General features: G+C 36.5%; 1 protein-coding gene across 1 annotated transcript in view; it reads left to right on the forward strand.

Moving 5' to 3' along the window:
- The first annotated feature begins 4,647 nt into the window (after window positions 1-4,647).
- IFT80 (intraflagellar transport 80) overlaps window positions 4,648-18,511 on the forward strand; it is a 116,105-nt gene continuing 102,241 nt past the window's right edge. The window contains exons 1-4 of the mRNA XM_021702606.1: window positions 4,648-4,670; window positions 8,522-8,590; window positions 12,295-12,377; window positions 15,004-15,225. Coding sequence (XP_021558281.1) covers window positions 12,341-12,377; window positions 15,004-15,225 — 259 coding nt within the window. The 5' untranslated portion in view covers window positions 4,648-4,670; window positions 8,522-8,590; window positions 12,295-12,340. The remainder of the gene's footprint in view (window positions 4,671-8,521; window positions 8,591-12,294; window positions 12,378-15,003; window positions 15,226-18,511) is intronic.

Raw genomic sequence — 18,511 nt, forward strand, 5'->3', positions numbered from 1 at the left:
ATATGGAGGAAACACTTATTAGAAAAATTTTGGGCTAAGGAATGGCTTGGTTAAAAAAATAAATAACGGTAGTTAATTGGGATTTGTTAAAGAGGAAAAAGACTTAGATCAGGCATGGCTGTATTGGATTTTTAGTGTATAGTTCTCCATGTGGAAGGAGAAGTGCCTACACAGTAGAATGGAAAAAATCTAGGCACATGGGGGGAAAAATCTATAGCTTTTATAGATTTTAATGGTTAAGAGTCTAAACACCTAAAGTCAGTCAGATACTATTCTTTGTTGGTGAATCCTGAACTAGTGATGAGGGGATAGAAAGAAAAACAAGTTACAGATAATTCCTAGTTTTACTGCCTTTGATGATTGCTATAAATAGCAGTAGGTCTTAACAACAGATGAGAAAGAAATGTCATTTCAATAAATCAATTAAGTGACCTATGGATTTAGATTTAGTTGAACGTAACCATGCTCCACTCGGAACAAATATTTTCAAAACATGCTTAAACCAGGTTGTATAATGTAGAAAAGACATTTATAACAAACAGCTACAGAGTAGACTTAAATCTAAAGTGAAAGTAGGACGCTTAGAATAAGTGAAGTGATTTGAGAAGAGATTAGGATCACAAGAAAAGAAACTTGATTGATCCCTTCCAATATTTTGGATACTTCTCATGAAAATAACAAAGTTTAATTATAAAAAGAAGCTGGTCAGATTGGGATGGACTAACTTAGAGTCATTTGGGAAAGTATAATCAGGTCTCATCTTTCTGATCCAAAATCATCTACAAACAACCATTATTTGTAATTTCAGGCAGTCTGAGAAGAGAACCCTCACTTTTTACATTTTAAAAGTGAAATTGTACCACGTAAGAAGAAATAAAAATAAATTTAAAGAGAATAATTGGAATTAGAATTCAAATCCACATTTGCAATTCTTTAAGTGCATACTTAAGTTTTGTCATCATCATGATATATTTTTTGTCTGCTAATGTGGTTTCAACATTTCATAAAGTCTGATGTTAGATTTGTGGGTAAATCTTTAAGAATATTAATGAAGTTTTTAGTTAATTGTAAGTATTTGGATTAATTAGATATTAACTAATAAATAAAAATGAATAAATAAACATGAATTTATATAAGTAATGAATAAATACTTAGAGAATATTGTGCAAGATTAATGAATCGGTTAGGGCACCTGGCTAGCTCGGTTGGTGGAACATGCAGCTCTTTATCTCAGGGTTGTGGGTTCGAGCCCCACATTGGGTGTAGAGATTACTTAAAAATAAAATCTTAAAAAAAAAGATTAATAAATTGGCTATAGAACAGGACAGATAGTAAAGAATATTCCTCTTGATAATATGTTATTATACACTTACATATTATACATTTTACATGTTACACAGGCACGTATTACACATATATGCATCCATATAATACGTACATAAATACATTATATTATATATTAGTACATGAATGTTATTGAAATTCTCACCTTTTTTTTTTTTAAGATTTTATTTATTTGACAGAGAGAGAGAGTACAAGCAGGGGGAGCAGCAGAGGGAGAGAGAGAAACAGGCTCCCCGCTGGGCAGGGAGTCCGACGCAGGGCTCAATCCCAGGACCCTGGCATCTGACCTGAGCTGAAGGCAGATGCTTAATCCACTGAGCCACCAGGCGCCCTGAAATTCTCACCTGTGTTAACACAGAAAAAATAGGAAGTGAGGAAATAGAATAGTTTTTTGGGGAAAGACTGTTTTGAAAAATGAGTTTGCTTTTATTCATGTAGGTCGGGGTTAGGAAAGATATATCCAGTGGGCAGCAGAGGCAAAGAATATAGCTTAGGAAAGAAAATAGGATGAGACAGTGCTATATGAATGGTTGAAACCTAAAAATAGATTAGTTTTTTAAGTTTGTAAAGTGAGGATAGCACCAGAAAATGTCCATTCTTAGACTCTAGGGAGAAGAAATAATTATAGTAATATCTCAGGTAGGATTCTAGATTATGGATAATAGAAAACCTAATTTAAATTGTCTTGAGAAAAAGGGAGGTTTTTCTTCCCCATCATTTATTTGAATAAAAGTCCTGGGCCACCTGTGAAACAGTCTCTGTGCACAGGGAATAGAATGTTCTAATTGGCTTAAGTCTCTCTCATGCTGGCTTCAAATATATGTAGAGTGACAAAAACACAAATTTTCACTATGAATAGCTAACAATTATTTAATTCTTACTATGTTTCAGGCACTTTACTGGACATTTTACATACATTTAATTATCATAACCAACCTGTGAAGTAGGTATTATTAGACCCATTTTATATAAGGAAGAAAACAATACAATATCTGGAAGATCAGTAGGTAAAAGTTTCAGTAAGAAGGTGGTGAAGTCAGTAGAGACTGAAGAGAATGAGAATGGTGATCCTATGAGAAAAATAACATTTATTAGTTTTTTTCAAGTACAGAAATGCATAAAGAAGAAAACAAAATTGGGCCATAATCCTATCACTCAGATAATCCTGTACTAAATATACAAGTGTATAGATAAATAAAATACTGTAATCATGGTAAAAACTTCAAATGGTACAGAAACATAAAATGATAATGAAAACCTTCCCTTCTCATCCCCCTGCACCTAGCCTCACAAAGGTCTCTGTTGTCTTGCATATCTTCCCAGAAAAATGTTTTAGAATCTTCTAGCTTAAATATATATTCCTTTTTATTTACACAAAAAGGATTGTGTTATATTATACTGCCATAAACTTTGCTTTTGTCATTTGACATTATAGATATCTTTCTATATCAGTACATACAGATTCAACACACACAAATTCATCTCATTTTTAATTTTTATTTTATTTATGTTTTTAAAGAGATTTAATTTATTTATTTGACAGAAAGAGAGAGAGAGCACAAGCAGGGGGAATGGCAGGCAGAGGGAGAAGGAGAAGCAGGCTCCCCTCTAAGCAGAGAGCCTGATGCGGGATTCGATCCCAGGACCCTGGAATCATGACCTGAGGCGAAGGCAGCCGCTTAATGGACTGAGCCACCCACGCGCTCCCATCTCATTTTTTAAATAGCTGCACGGCACTCTAGTATATTGTTGAATGTGATTCCTTTATGCTAGTTGATGAATTAAATAAGGACTACTTATTTGAGATTTGAGAATCTCATGGTTTACTGGCTAGAATTTATTAGGCCATACTGCAAAATAATTATAAATACAGCAGACAATAATATTAAAAGTCTGGTTGGCAAGATCTAGATATAATCATGGCTAGAACTGCAGAGAAATGTAAATACCACAGCATATACATATACTTTAGCAAATGCATAGAGGCATTGGAGTGGGATGGGGGTTGGAGGTCTTCAGTAATTGAATTGAATTGTAATATGGCCATTTGCAAGCCTGTTTCCTTTGCTTATTATGTCTTTGAATCTGTCTCTGGAAATGGTGAGCCTGCCTCTCTTTTCTTTGACATGCAAGAGATCCTAGCTCTAGTCTGCAAGTGATTTTATGACGGGACAACCTGAGGAAAAGATCTGCCTGCCTCCCTCTCCCTCCTCGCTCTCCTGGGAAAGAGGCACAGGAGTCCAATCAGAACTATCAATTTAGAAAACTGTACATAAAAATTGCACTTTTAAAAATAGGGCCTTGGGTAGTCATAAGCAAACCGTTAATTTTAATATCAATACCCAAGGGCTAGCCAATATACAAATGACCCAAACAGAACTTGGTATAAATGTACTTATGATCTAGCTCTTGTGATTTATCTATTCTTCACATTCTTGTTCACTCCTGAGGCATGTCTGCTATTTCTTATCTGTAAGTTGGTAAGTTATGCTTTCCCTCTTTCCTGCCTAAAATTTTTCTCATCTTGTTAGTGCTTCTGCCTCTTAGTTTTAATTCTTTTTTTTTAAAGATTTTATTATTTATTTATTTGAGAGAGAGAAAGAGAGAGTGCAAGCAGGGGGAGGAGCAGAGGGAGAGGGAGAGAATCTCAAGCAGACGGGGCAGTAAGCCAGGAACCCAAACTCGGGCTGATCTCACGACCCTGAGATAATGACTTGAGCCGAAATCAAGAGTCAGATGCTCAATTGACTGAGCCACCCAGGCGCCCCTCTTAGTTTTAATTCTTAAATCTAATTCTTTTTTTCTTTTTTTGTAAAACATTTAACCATTTTAAAGTGTACAGTTCAGTGGCATTAAATACATTTATATTGTTATACTACTATCACCTCCATCTATCCACAGAACTCTTTTCATCTTGCAGAACTGAAACTCCATATGCATTAAAGAATAACTCCCCATTCTTCCTCATCCCTGCCCCCAGCCCCTGGCAACCACCACTCTACTTTCTGTCTCTATGAATTTGACTACTCTAGTACTTCATGTAAGTGGAATATATAGTATTTGCCCTTTTGTGACTGGATTATTTCAATTAGCATAATGCTAAGTCTAATTCTTAAAATTAGTTCCTAATTCTAGCTTTTTGGTTCCACATTATAAACACATATATCCACAACCTGAATGTGTAATCTATGATGAACATTTATTTATTTTATTTTATTTTTAAGATTTTATTTATTTATTTGACTGAGAGACACAGTGAGAGAGGGAACACAAGCAGGGGGAGTGGGAGAGGGAGGTTTCCCGCTGAGCAGGGAGCCCAACGCGGGGTCGCTGGTCCTGGGATCATGACCCAAGCTGAAGGCAGACGCCCAACGACTGAGCCACCCAGGCGCCCCGTGATGAACATTTAAATTTAGTTTTTGATAGAACTATACAGAGTTCTGTAATAAACAGGCTTATGTAGTTGCATATATATCTTGATGTACATTTATATGTATATGATAAATTCCTATGACTAGAAATTCTTCCCAGGGTCGATTCCTTATCTAATACTTCCATTGAATCAGTAGCTTCTAACTCAAAGTGTAGCACAGATGTGTCAGATTGACAGAGGCTAGGCTACTTGCCTCTGTCTAGCTATAAGGAAGGCCAGAGAGGAAATAATGTTTCTTGTAATGGGAAAAGGACTCATAAGTTAGGGGACTCCCCAAGTATAGGAAAGGCAGTCAAAGGTTTGGGCTGGAGAACAAAAGAATAAATGACCATTAGCAGTAATTTACCTGCACTTCAGTAATGTATGCGAGTATCTGTTTCTCCATACCCCAGCACTGGGTTCTGGGTATTTTGCATTTAACCACTCTGATAACAGAAAAATGGTATCTAGTTGTTTTAGTTTTCATTTCTTTAATTATAATTGAGGCTAAGCATTGTTTCATGTTTTTGAATGCCCACTGACCATCTGCATTTATGTTTCTGTGAACTGTTAATTTATATGTTTATCAGTGCCCTTGATCAAATGACTTTGTGGTAACCATGTTGTCTTAGTTATCCTCTGCTTCTATAGTATTGCCAATCTATCCCTCTCCACTGATTCCTTCTCTTTTGTCCCCAAACATACGGAGGTCTACCCTAGTTTAAAAGGCCTTGATAGCTACTATTCTATTTCTTCCTTTAACCTCTACACTTAAATATCTTTATATATGTACACTTATATACCTCTAACTTCTACACTTATGACCTATGACTGCTGATTCCATTTTGGAGTATGCAAGGATGGTTCTAGTTGCAGAGAATATAGGAATGAACAAAACAGACAAAAATTCTTGCACTTAGGAAGCTTACATTTTAGAAAGGGGAATGGTAAATAAAATGCATAGTATGGCAGATGACCTTAAATAGGGTATATAGGGAAGGTTTTACTGAGAACGTGACTTTGGGGGAAAGATATAAAGGAGGGAAGAAGAGTAAGCCATGCAGCTATCTGGGGGCAGGAATTTCAGGCAAAGAATATGAGCATTCTCAGTATGTTAGAAGAAGAGGTTTGTGTGTTTGGAGAAGTTTGAGTGAAGAGAGAAAGGAATCAGGTAGGATCAGAGAATATTAGGTTATATTAGGGCTCTCTAGAGAAAGAGGAGTTGATGTTGTAGTCCTGAGTCCAAAAAATGGAAACTCAGGCAAAATTTCTGTGTTGCAGTCTGGAGGCAGAATTTCTTCTTTAGGAAACTGTGGTCTTTGCTCATAAAGGCTTCAACTGATTAGATGGAGCCCACTCACATTATGTAGGGAAATCTGCTTTACTGTAAGTCAACTGATTATAAATGTTAATCACTTGTAAAAAATACATTTACAGCAACATTTAGACTAGCCCAAATAACTGGGCACCGTTGTGTAGCCAGGTTGACATATAAAATTAACCATTACAGTAGAGGAGTCCAGATTAATAAAAGCTTTGAACACTGTTGCAAGAACTTTGTTTTAACTCTGAGTGAGATAGAAAGCCATTGTAGCGTTTTGAGCAGAGAAGTGCCATGATCTATTTTAAAGCAGTCACTTTGGCTGCTGTGGTGAGTATAGATCATGAGGGGTTAGAGGCCAATTAGGAGGCTATTATATTCAAGTTAACAAATGATAGCACCTGGAACTGGGGTCATAACGTGGGGGTGGCAAAAATCAGATGTTTTGAAGACAGAGCGTAAAAGTTTTGATTTTTAAAAGTTGGATTTAGGATGTGAGAGAAGAGTCTGTTAATTCTAAGGTTTTTGGCCCGTGCAACCAGAAGAAAGGAATTACCATTTACTGAGATGGGTAAGGCTATGAGAGGAGTGAAGTTAGAGGAAAGATCAGAGGTGTGATTTGGATCTCAAGTTTGAGATGTCTATTAGACATTCAGATGAGTTGTCAAATCAGTTAGGTATAAAAGTCAGGTTCAGTGCAGAAGTCTGAACTGGAGGTATGAAATTGGAAGTTGTCAGATTGTAGTCAATATGTTTGAATTTATATTAAGCCATGAAACTGTGTGATACCACCATGGCAGTAGTGTAGATATAGAGGAGGTACAAGAACTGAGCCCACAGTTTAAGGTTGGGAAAATTAGGACAAACGGTTGGTGAAATTTATTTCCTCTATAACTCTGAAATTCCTTTCCCTTCCTAAACTGCCCCTTGAAGTAAAGCCTAACACTCCTAGCAGATTGAAAAGGAATCCCACAGAGTTCCATGTGCTCTTAGGAAGATTGCCTCTTCCTCCCTTACAAAACTGCATCAACACTGCATAACTACCTAAGAGACCAGTTCCAGGAAGAAGGCTACAATTTAAATTGATTATCCACCCTCCCTTGAGAGACCATTGGGACTATTCCAGCATGCTTATATCCACGTTTACCTCAATCTCCACATCCAAGACTCTTAATTCCCCGTGTTAGTTCGTTATTGGGTTTAGCTGTTGATGATGGTAATGTAAACATGATAAAACTTTTTCTCTGAAACTTTTTCACTGAAAGGTGGTACAAGACTGATATGACTCTCCACAAGGTCAAGAATCTTGGTTCCTTCTATCTTGTTGCTATTTTATACATGGCCTGGTGACATAGCATGGAGAGCATTACTCTTATTTTTCAAGTTTTTATTTGTGAATTATGTTGTGATTTATAAAACTTTTATAGGAGTTAATAAAATGACTTCCTTAGGTAACTCATTTACTTTTCATATTGCTGCTTTGGTTAGCTACAGAATGTAAATCCCAGATTGGGCCACTAGGTTGATGATGTTGTAATATTTCCACATGGGTTTCACAATTGTTAATGCACTATGTGACCACACCTAGTTTCGAGGGCAGCTGGGAAACAGTTTTATTCTAGGTGGCCAGGTGTACAGCAAAAGTTCAGATTTTTCTACCACAGAAGCAGGGATGAATATTGGAGGACAGCTAGCCATTTCTGCCATTTCCTACCATCTGTCCCAAACTCTTAGCTCCTCCCCATCCAAATCCTACCACTCTACCTTTTGGAACTCGTAGGACGCCAAATCTGCATTCTCAACCTTTACTCTGAATGATCCCTTTACCTTGGTTGTCTAACCTTAAATCTGGTTGTTTCCTGAGGAAATTGCTTTCCCCCTGGCCCCTTCAAGTGGAGGCTGTTTTGCCTCCCAGGATCCCGTGTGTCAAAAGGCCTTGTTTCTCATTGATGTATCTGGACAATTGATTCTTTCTCTTCCTCTTTATAATTTCCTAGTCCCTTTAAACAAGTCCTACTAGATTAAACCATTCTCCATCTGTTTTGCAGTCAGCTGCAGATCTCTTTGTGATTTTCCTCATTCAATGAATATTTTAGCACCTGGCTAGCTGTCTTTATCCTCTACCACGATTATTGTCATTATTCTCAGTGATTTAATATCCACAAATCATTCCATTTCATTCCCTGGCCTCTTAGTTCCCTGACCTCATATACCAACTTTCACAGTCTTAACCTACCTTATCATTACCAATGTCTACATTCTCTCTCAAAATCTGGTATAATTGACACATAATAAAATGAATATTTAAAACTCAAATCTGAATTTTTTTTTAAGATTTTATTTATTTGACAGAGAGAGAGAGAGCACAAGAAGGGAGAGTGGCAGGCAGAGGGAGAGGGAGAAACAGGCTCCCCGCTGAGCAAGGAGCCCGATGCAGGATGCAGACTGGATCCCAGGACCCTGGGATCATGACCTTAGGTAAAGGCAGATGCTTAACCAACTGAGCCACCCAGGCATCCTTTACATTTTTTCCTCTTAAGCCCCACAGATGTTGACTTATACTGGACCAAAACCAATTTATTAATGATTTTTAGTGGTAAAGCCATCTATTTCACATATAAAATTGCAAAATAGATCAATTTAGCTATACTGTAGAGATTTTCTTACAATTATCTCCCCCACCTTAGCCACTCCCTCTCCCCAAATACTATTGACTGGTCAGATCCTTGGGGACTGTGGCTTTGGGCAGAAAAAAAAGCCTCAATGTCGTCCTCAGGCAGCTCTGCACTTCCCCAAATTGGCTATGCTCTAATACTTCCTTTCCCTTATACCACTATCCAGTCTCACATCAGAATGCACATTTCCTTCATGCAGATGATCTCAGCTAAATAGGATGTATGGGGGAAAATCTTCTGAGCAAGGGAGAATCTTCCCAATGTTGGAATGCCATGCTCTGATTCCTTCGCACCAGGTTTCTAAATGGTTGCAGATACCTTTCTTATAAAACCATACTGCCTTTACTATTTACATGAAATTGTAATTTCTTTGGTGAGGAATTATTCCTAATTGTCACGAATTTCAGCAATTTGAGGTATTTTGATGTAGGATACATCATACTTTCGCCAAAGATCTTTTAGGTTTCTGATTACAGTTGTATATTCAGATTTTACGTATATTTTCTTATCTATTGTGTTGTCATTTCCAGAAGCACCAATTTGTCTGCCTTTATTGTTTTAAAATCCTTTTAAGCGGGGCACCTGGGTGGCTCAGTCGTTAATCATCTGCCTTCGGCTCAGGTCCTGATCCAGGGAGTCCCGCATCAGGCTCTCTGCTCATCAGGGACCCTGTTTCTCCCTCTCCCACTCCCCCTGCTTGTGTTCCCTCTCTCGCTGTCTCTCTCTCTTTCTGTCAAATAAATAAAATCTTAAAAAAAAAATCCTTTTAAGCTTGGTGAATTTGAATCATTATGAAAAAGCAGCATTTTGGGGCGCCTGGGTGGCTCAGTCGTTGGGCGTCTGCCTTCGGCTCAGGTCATGATCCCAGAGTCCTGGGATTGAGCCCCACGTCGGGCTCTCCGCTCAGCGGAAGGCCTGCTTCTCCCTCTCCCACTCCCCCTGCTTGTGTTCCCTCTCTCGCTGTGTCTCTCCCTGTCAAATAAATAAATAAATTTTTTTTAAAAAAAAGAAAAGAAAAAGCAGCATTTTGTAAATACTTTTGCTCTTTTTCCTGTAATTAGAGAAGGTCTGATGGAAGGGAGGAAGGAGTTTTGAGAAAGGTGCTAAAGGCACTTCTAAGGAAAAAAGTAAGCCCTGGAAGGTGTGCCTAGGAGAGAGCAGTATTCTTGCTCTGGCTACTATACATAGATTCATACTTTTGAAGAAGAACAGAAATCTCCCTTAGTGAACTAACTGGAAGAGAAGTGTTTCTGACCCTAGTTGCATATTGGCTGACCATAAAACTTCAGATTTTTTTCTGTGGTTTTAACAGTCCCCACCCCCACCTAGTCTAATAAATATATGAGCAGAATAAGTGAAAAAGGTGTTTTGAAATACAGCTGTATTTAGCACTTTGCTGATCTAAAAGTCTTCTTGGATTTGGGAGAATGAGAAATTATCTAAGGGAGACCCACTGAATACTTATCTATACTCAGCACCTCCTTTGATGTAGTTAGCAGTAATTTTCTATTGGGCGAAGAGGTATTTTTTCCTTCAATTACACTTTGATTTGTTTTTTTCCTTTTAGGTTAGTGATATGACTCAGAATTCTGTAACTATAAATTAGGTTCAGACAATTTAGCAATTTTCTTGGTTTATATAAATATATGAGTTATAAATATATGAATAATTTATTTTTTTAATTTTTAAAAAGGATTTATTTATTTACTTGAGAGAGAGTGAGCGGGGGGAGGGGCAGAGGGAGAGGGAGACAAGCAGACTCCCCACTGAGCGGGGAGCCTGACCCTGGGCTCAATTCCAGGACTCTGAGATCATGATCTGAGCTAAAATCAAAAATTGGTTATTTAACCGACTGAACCCCCTGGTGCCCTGAGAGTAATTTTTTAAAAAGATTTATGATTTATTTTAGAGAGAGAGAGAGGGTGCACGTGTGCAAGCATGAACCGGTGGGGGGGCGGGGAGAGTCAGAGGGAGAAGGAGAGAAAGAATCTCAAGGAGATTCCTTGCTGAGCTCGGAGCTCTACCTGGGGCTGGATCTCAGGACCCTGAGATCATTACTGGAGCTGAAATCAAGAGTCAGATGCTTAACTGACTAAGCCACCCAGGCGTCCCAATTTATATATATTTTTTTGATTTTTTATTTTCATTCCAGTGTGTTAACATACAGGGTTATATTAGTTTCAGGTGTACAATACAGTGATTAAACAATTCTATACATTACTCAGCGTTCATCACGGTAAGTGTACTCTTTAATCCTCATCACCTATTTCACACTCCCCCCCTCCCATAATCATCAGTTTGTTCTTTAGAGTTAAGAGTCTGTTTCTTGGTTTGTCTCTCTCTTTCTCTTTTTTTTCCTTTGTTTGCTTTGTTTCTTAAGTTCCACATATGAGTGAGATCATATGGTATTCGTCTTTTTCTGACTTACTTTGCTTAGCACGTCACACACGGCCAATGTGCACTTACAGCAATTTATATAAGGATAAACTTAATGTTTTTTGTTTTGAAATGGATGTGTTGTGTGTGTGTGTGTGTGTGTATGTTCTTCCTTTCTTGGTTTTATCTAATATATATATAATATATATATATATAATATATATATATTCCATGCACGTTGTTGCAAATGGCAAGAATTCATTCTTTTTTACGGATGATTACGCACCACCTCTTCTTTATCCATCTATCAATTTACACTTGGGCTGCTTCCATAATTTGGATATTGTAAATAATGGTACAGTGAACATAGGGGTACATATTTCCTTTTGAATTAGTGTTTTTGTATTCTTTGGGTAAATACCTGGTAGGGTGATTACTGGATTATAGGGTAGTTCTATTTTTAATTTTTTGAGGAAACTCCATTTGATTTATATCTTCTGGTGACAAGGTTATTTGGGGGAGTCTTACTCTTCTTTTTCCATATTTTTATTTGGCGATTACATTGTGATTTTTATATAACTTTTATGAGAGATTTATTACCTTTTCCTTAAATAACACACTTATTTTTCACATTGCCACCATGGCAACCATAACTGTTGGGCAGTATATCTACCTCCAACCTCTATCTACCTCAGGTTGATGATGTCATAATATTCACATGTGGGCTCCAGAATTGAGGCCATTAAAATTAAGGCCTTGATCCCTTGATTAGACCTTGGGAATTTATTCTAATGTACCATTCAATAGGACCAATAATGATCTGCCATTAAGGGGTTCCCAGTTTACAGAGTCTTTTGATTTGGCCCTAGGACAGCCTTTGGAAATTATTTACCCGCTCAGATTTAATGGTGGTCTGCACTTGTAGAACTGTTTCAGGCAGGTTGTAGAGGACCTCTACAACCAACCCAAGGCTTCCAGTCGCTCCTTGGCAGGGTTAGCACACTGACTAGTTTTCTTCTTCTTTCCATGTATATGATGCCAACAGTATTGAGGTGTTTTAGTGTCCTTGGAATGCTAAGATGTTTTGTTTGCTTTTACTTTTTTGTGTACATGTGTTTGTTCTTAATGTAAATTTTATATTTTCCCCCTAACTTTTATTTTTACAGTGAATACAATCAAGTTGCATTTTATAATTTTGCTGAAAGTGGAGACATGAGACTGAAGATCTCTCTTTTAAAAGAACCAAAACATATCCTTTTGATACTTATAAACCTTATTGTGATCATCTATTGTTAAAAGTTTTCTATATTGTATTCTAGTTAAAGAGTGGATTTTTTTTCATTCTTTTAATGGTAATTTAGCTAAATTGTTTTTGAAATATTAGAGATCATGTGTTGCAGGTAATTTTCCAAAGCAAACTATTTGCTCTAAATCTTACTTTCAAATCCTTATTGACATTTTTCTTACTCTGTTTAAGTACTGTGCTTAAGTACATAAAACACAGTTTTTGTTTAGTCTAGTAGGATCTTAAAGAGTGGCTCTTTTTTAAAACCAAATAATTTCTTTGCTAGTGTGATTTAGTATGTTTTCACTGAGTTCTGCTCTTTTTCTTCATACTCATGATAAAGTGGAGGATAAGCTGGGGAAATCCGAGCAGTCAGACCTTTATTATTTCAAGTGGGAAGGTAGCGATTATAAATATTTTCTCAAATGCATGACCCTATATTTTGTTAGCAAGAATACCCAGTTTCGTGTCAGGAAGATATGACAGGTCTCTCTACCTTCATTCTTAGTTATTTAGATTAGTGCTTCTATAAAGAATCAACTGTAGACTATTGCAGGTCTGTGAAGGGAGAAGTACAGAAATTAGAAAGTAAGAGGTAAGACATTTTTTTGGCAATTTGACATTGTCACAACACCCAAATATAAGATAATTTTTCTAATAATTCATTTTTATTTTATCTTACAAAATGTAGCTTTGAAATAGAGAAAAATGTGGTCCTTCATCAGAGATATCAAAGCACTGTTTAGACATTTGATCAAATTTTTAAAATTTAGGGGGTGCCTGGGTGGCTCAGTTGGTTAAGCGACTGCCTTCAGCTCAGGTCATGATCCTGGAGTCCCGGGATCGAGTCCCGCATCGGGCTCCCTGCTCAGCGGGGAGTCTGCTTCTCCCTCTGACCCTCCCCCCTCTCATGTGCTCTCTCTCAAATAAATAAATAAAATCTTTAAAAAAAAAAAATTTTAAATTTATACCATCTTACTTATTTTACCTCTTGAGTGAAGTTATAATTCCTTTGATTTCTCCTTAAATCCTTTTTACTGTCTTTTCAAAGTATGCCCTCAAGAGTTCACGCCATATATAATCTTACAGATTTTGACTGTGTCTGTTGTCTGCTTTTACCTTTTCAAGTTGAAGAATAACAGTTTTTTTAAACTTTCTTAGTCTGTCAGTCTTCTCATTTCTCCCATACTCTTAGTTGACCTAATAGGTTGAAGATACATCACACACGGCCAATGTGCACTTACAGCAATTTATATAAGGATAAACTTAATGTTTTTTGTTTTGAAATGGGTGTGTTGTGTGTGTGTGTGTGTGTGTGTATTTTCTTCCTTTCTTGGTTTTATCTAACATTCTCCCTTTCTAATGTTAAGTTTTACCTAACATTGTTTAGACCATAGCAATTATATTGGAACAATTTTTTCAGTAATGGTCTCATGATAACCAGGTCCTTTTGTTTAGATTATATGTTGAATATTCCAATGCTACTTTGTTATCTATTTTTGCAGATTCTTAAGATCTTCCTATAATTTCTTTTACCTTTTTGGTTATTGCTTAATCTATCATTTTGAAGTATTAAATCTTAGAACATTCCAGAATAATTATAGCACATTGTTTCTTTTCCTTGGAGTTTATTGATTGCTTAGATAAGCCAATAAAAAGCATTAGTCAGAAGTGGAGGAAGTAAAAGGATTATACAATAAGAGCAAGAGAACAAACAACCCAACCAGGAATGATCTGGTAATACAGATACCCAGATATGTGTAAGAGAAAGGTTCCTCATAAATGACAAACTGAAATGCCTTCTCTATATACACAGTTCTGTTAGGGTAAGCAGCCCATTCTGATGGAGGAACAGAGGGCTACTTGAGCACCTCAATTTATAGAAATCCTCCTGATAAATCAGAGACCGAAAAAAATGTAGGAATTTTAGGATTCATATCTTATCCAGTGCTATGCATTGTGTAGGTGCAGTAAATTATAATTGAATTGTTTCCTGAATTTAATGTCAAAAAGTTTGGTAAGATTTTAGTTTTGGCAGTTAAGCTGTAGGTTTTTTCTAGGTAAATTGTTATTATAATGTGTAATTTAAGCAGGTATTTTACTATTAGATTTCAGTCTTCTTTTAACACTTGATTTTTTTAAATTATCAAAATAATACATATTTCTTCTAATATGATATAGATCTATGTAGATTTAAAAATTGTAGTTCACTTTTCTTCTCACCTATCCCCCAACAGTTTAGTGTATATCCTTTCATATCTTTTGATCTGTTAGATGTCTTTGTGTATCTTTTGGCCTTATTTATGGAATCTTTTGTAACACAATTTAAAAATTTTCATGTTGTCAGATCTTTCTGTCCTCTTTTGGCATGTGGATTTCTTGCTTTCCATTCTTCTTACAACTGTCTTGATAGATGCTTATTTTCCTTTATATGGAAAAAATATGAAAGTCATGAAATGGAAAGTATATTTAGAAGCTTGAAACATTTGACCCTATTTTATCTTTTTCTTATAATCTGCATCTACAAATTATTTTATTTATTAAGATTTAAGGTTTTTGTGTGTTTAATATCTCCTTAACATGGTGGCACATCAAGAATTAGTAAGCTGTGTGGGCTGGACTACTGCTGAAGAACTGTATTCATGTAGTGATGATCACCAGATAGTGAAGTGGAACTTGTTAACCAGTGAAACAAGTCAAATAGTAAAGCTTCCTGATGATATTTACCCCATAGATCTTCACTGGTTTCCAAAAAGTTTAGGCATAAAGAAACAAACTCAAGCAGAAAGCTTTGTCCTCACAAGTTCTGATGGTAAGTTTTTAATAAATGTTATATGCTCATCTTTGTATTTAAAAGACATATTAGTGTGACATGCTTTTAGTTGTTTTACAAAGCTGATGTTTGTAGATCTGCATACCTCTATCTACACATTTAATCCAAAATCTTTGTAGTCATTTGGTTTGTGTATAGGCTATAAAACTATTGTCATGGGAAAAAGTGAAGCTGGCATATTGTAGGATTTGATCTGAGCTTTCAGCTTTACTTTTTCTGTGACCTCACAGAAAATAGTTGTTAAGCTGTTATCAGTTTTGGTTTCTAATTTCTTCAAATTTAGCTTTATAACAGAACCACACTAAAAAAGATATGGACACACACAGAAAATATGGGCACAATGCAACATTTAGTAAGCTATTGAATATTGTCTTTATTTTCTAGTACATGTTAATTTTCACTCAATAGAGTTGGTGACTTATTTGATTTGACTGTAGCTTTATTACTGGTGAGTAAAAAGCGTAATTTTTCTACTTTTTGTGGGAATGTTTTTATTTTCATTGAAATAACTTGAACTTTTTTTGTCTGTATTACACTTTACCTACTATGTCAATTAAAAATACATTCATCAAAAGTGATGGAAACTTACTTGACTAACTTATGCACAGATGGAGTTTTTTGGTTCACCTAACTCCAGGGGTAGATCTTCAACCACAGCTGCATTAGGCCCCTGTTCTCACCATCTGTTAGATGGGCTGTCCCCACAAGGTGAGCATGATGGCAGCCAGTAACCCAAGGCTCATCCTAGAAAAGAAATGTCAGCAGAGAGAGTGCTTCTTCCTCAGTATCTTTTGCAGACAAGTTGCAGAGAGAGTCCTGGGTGAGCTTGGGTCATGTGCCAATGAAAGAATCACTTTAGTCAAGGGAATGGGACACTGACTGAACACAGTAGGCCTCAGGTCACCATGGAAAAGGAAAGAGAAAGAGAAGGGGGCTTTTGTAACCAGAACAGGGAAGGGATGTTATGGCAAAGTATTGAATCAGATTTTACTTCTTTTACAGACAGAACTTATGATAGTTTTTTTTAACCTTATTTTTCTGAATCTTGATTAAATGAGATATTATGTGAAAGTAGCTGGACTTAGAAGATTGACTGTGAACCACAGCTAGAATTTGCTTACCTCAGATGATAAAACAAAGGGTTGACTTTTTAAAAAACAACTTTTAATTTTGATATAATTTCACATTTGCAGAAAGGTTGTAAAAATTGTAGAAATAACTCCTGCATATCCTTTATCCAAATTCATTTCCTGTTAACATTTTGTCCCATATACTTTATCATTGGCTCTATCCCTCTCTCCCCCACTTCACTACACACACACACACACACACACACACACGCTTTTTTTCCCCTAAGTATTTAAGGGTAATTTATAGACGTGCGACATGCCCCTTTTACCATAAATACTTCAGTGCATTTCCCAAGAATGAGGATTTTCTGTTATATAACCACGATACATTGATCAAAATCAGGAAATTTAACATTGATGTTAAGTTGAATATACAGTTCATACTCAAATTTTAACAATTGTCCTAATAACATCTTTTATAGAAATTTGTTTTTTTCTGGTACAGAGTGACATATTGCTTTTGTCATATCTCTCTAACCTCCTTTAATCTAGAGTCTCCTGTCTTTCTTTTATGATCTTAACCAACTGAGCCACCCAGGTGCCCTTTCTTTTATGATCCTAACAGTTTTGAAGAATACAGATCTGTTTTTCCTTTATAGAATGTCCCTCAATTTGTGTTTGTCTGATACTTCCTCATAATTAGATTCAGTGTACACATTTTTCAGTGTACAATAATTAGGGCATCACATTGAGAGATTCATGATGCTGGTTTGACTCATTATTGGTGATGTTAACTTTGATTACTTTGAAAGGTTGTATTCACTAAAGTAATCTGTGAAGTTACTATTTTTACCTTTTATTTATTTTTATTTTATTATTTATTTATTTTTAAAGATTTTATTTATTTATATATTGACAGAGAGAGACACAGCGAGAGAGGGAACACAAGCAGGGGGAGTGGGAGAGGGAGAAGCAGGCTTCCTGCTGAGCAGGAAGCCCGATGCGGGCTTGATCCCAGGACCCTGGGATCATGACTTGAGCCAGAGGCAGATGCTTAACGACTGAGCCACCCAGGTGCCCCTGTTTTTACCTTTTAATAAATAATTTGTGAATGGATAATTTCAGACTCTGTAAAAATATTATTTTCCTCCTTAAACTTCTACCCACTATTTTAGCATCTACTCTTGATATTTGGCTGAATCACTTATTACTCAGATGATTGCTAAATGGTGATTTTTTTTTTAATTCCATAATTCCTTCCGTATTGATAAGTTGGTATTCTGCTGCAAAGTAGAGCCTCCCCTCTCCTACCCATTTATTTGTTTACTTATGTCAGATTAGACTCATAGATTCTTTATTTTATTTCTGTAATTTTTTGATTTTGTTGTGAAAATTGTCCCACATTTGGCCAGTGGAGCCCCATCAAGCCAGCTCCAATGAATTTTTTGGGGGGGTGGGGTAGTATTTTCTCATCATTTTTTGAGTACTCCTTTGCTGGCACAAGCTATTTGAGGCTTATCTTGTACTTTCCCAATCCCAGCCCCCCAAATCATCCATTTCTCCAAGGAGACCTGTTCTTTTCTTGGTGCTTTCTGGTATTTTAAAAATAAGATGAGAGTGCTAGCAAAGCTCATTTCAATGAGGTGTGTTTGCTTCAAGATCCTTTCAGAGAGCTAAGAAATAGGAATATAAATGTATATTTATTTATTTAAATATTTTATTTATTTATTTGACAGAGAGAGAGATAGCAAGAACAGGAACACAAGCAGGGGGAGTGGTAGAGGGAGAAGCAGGCTTCCTGCAGAGCAGGGAGCCCGATGCGGGGCTCGATCCCAGGATCCAGATCCCAGGACCCCGGGATCACGACCTGAGCTGAAAGCAGATGCTTAACAACTGAGCCACCCAGGCGCCCCATAAATGTATATTTAAAAACATACGTATCTACAGCTATTTCTTTTTCTCTTTCTCCTGCCCTTCTTCCCTCCATTTTCTTTCCTGCTCTTTCCTTCTTCCTCTTCTCCTTCCTTCCTTTCCATACTAAAAATCATGAGTTCATTCGATGCCACCAATTCAACATTATAGGGTTAATTCCAGTCTTTCTTTTTCTCATACTTGGAAATAGTGAGGGAGCCTGGCTCCCATTATTATTTTCAATGTGTTTACTCACTTGTTCAATTCTACAGTACACATAGGTT

The sequence above is a fragment of the Neomonachus schauinslandi genome, chromosome 1 (genome assembly GCF_002201575.2).
Source record: "Neomonachus schauinslandi chromosome 1, ASM220157v2, whole genome shotgun sequence".
Taxonomy (NCBI): domain Eukaryota; kingdom Metazoa; phylum Chordata; class Mammalia; order Carnivora; family Phocidae; genus Neomonachus; species Neomonachus schauinslandi.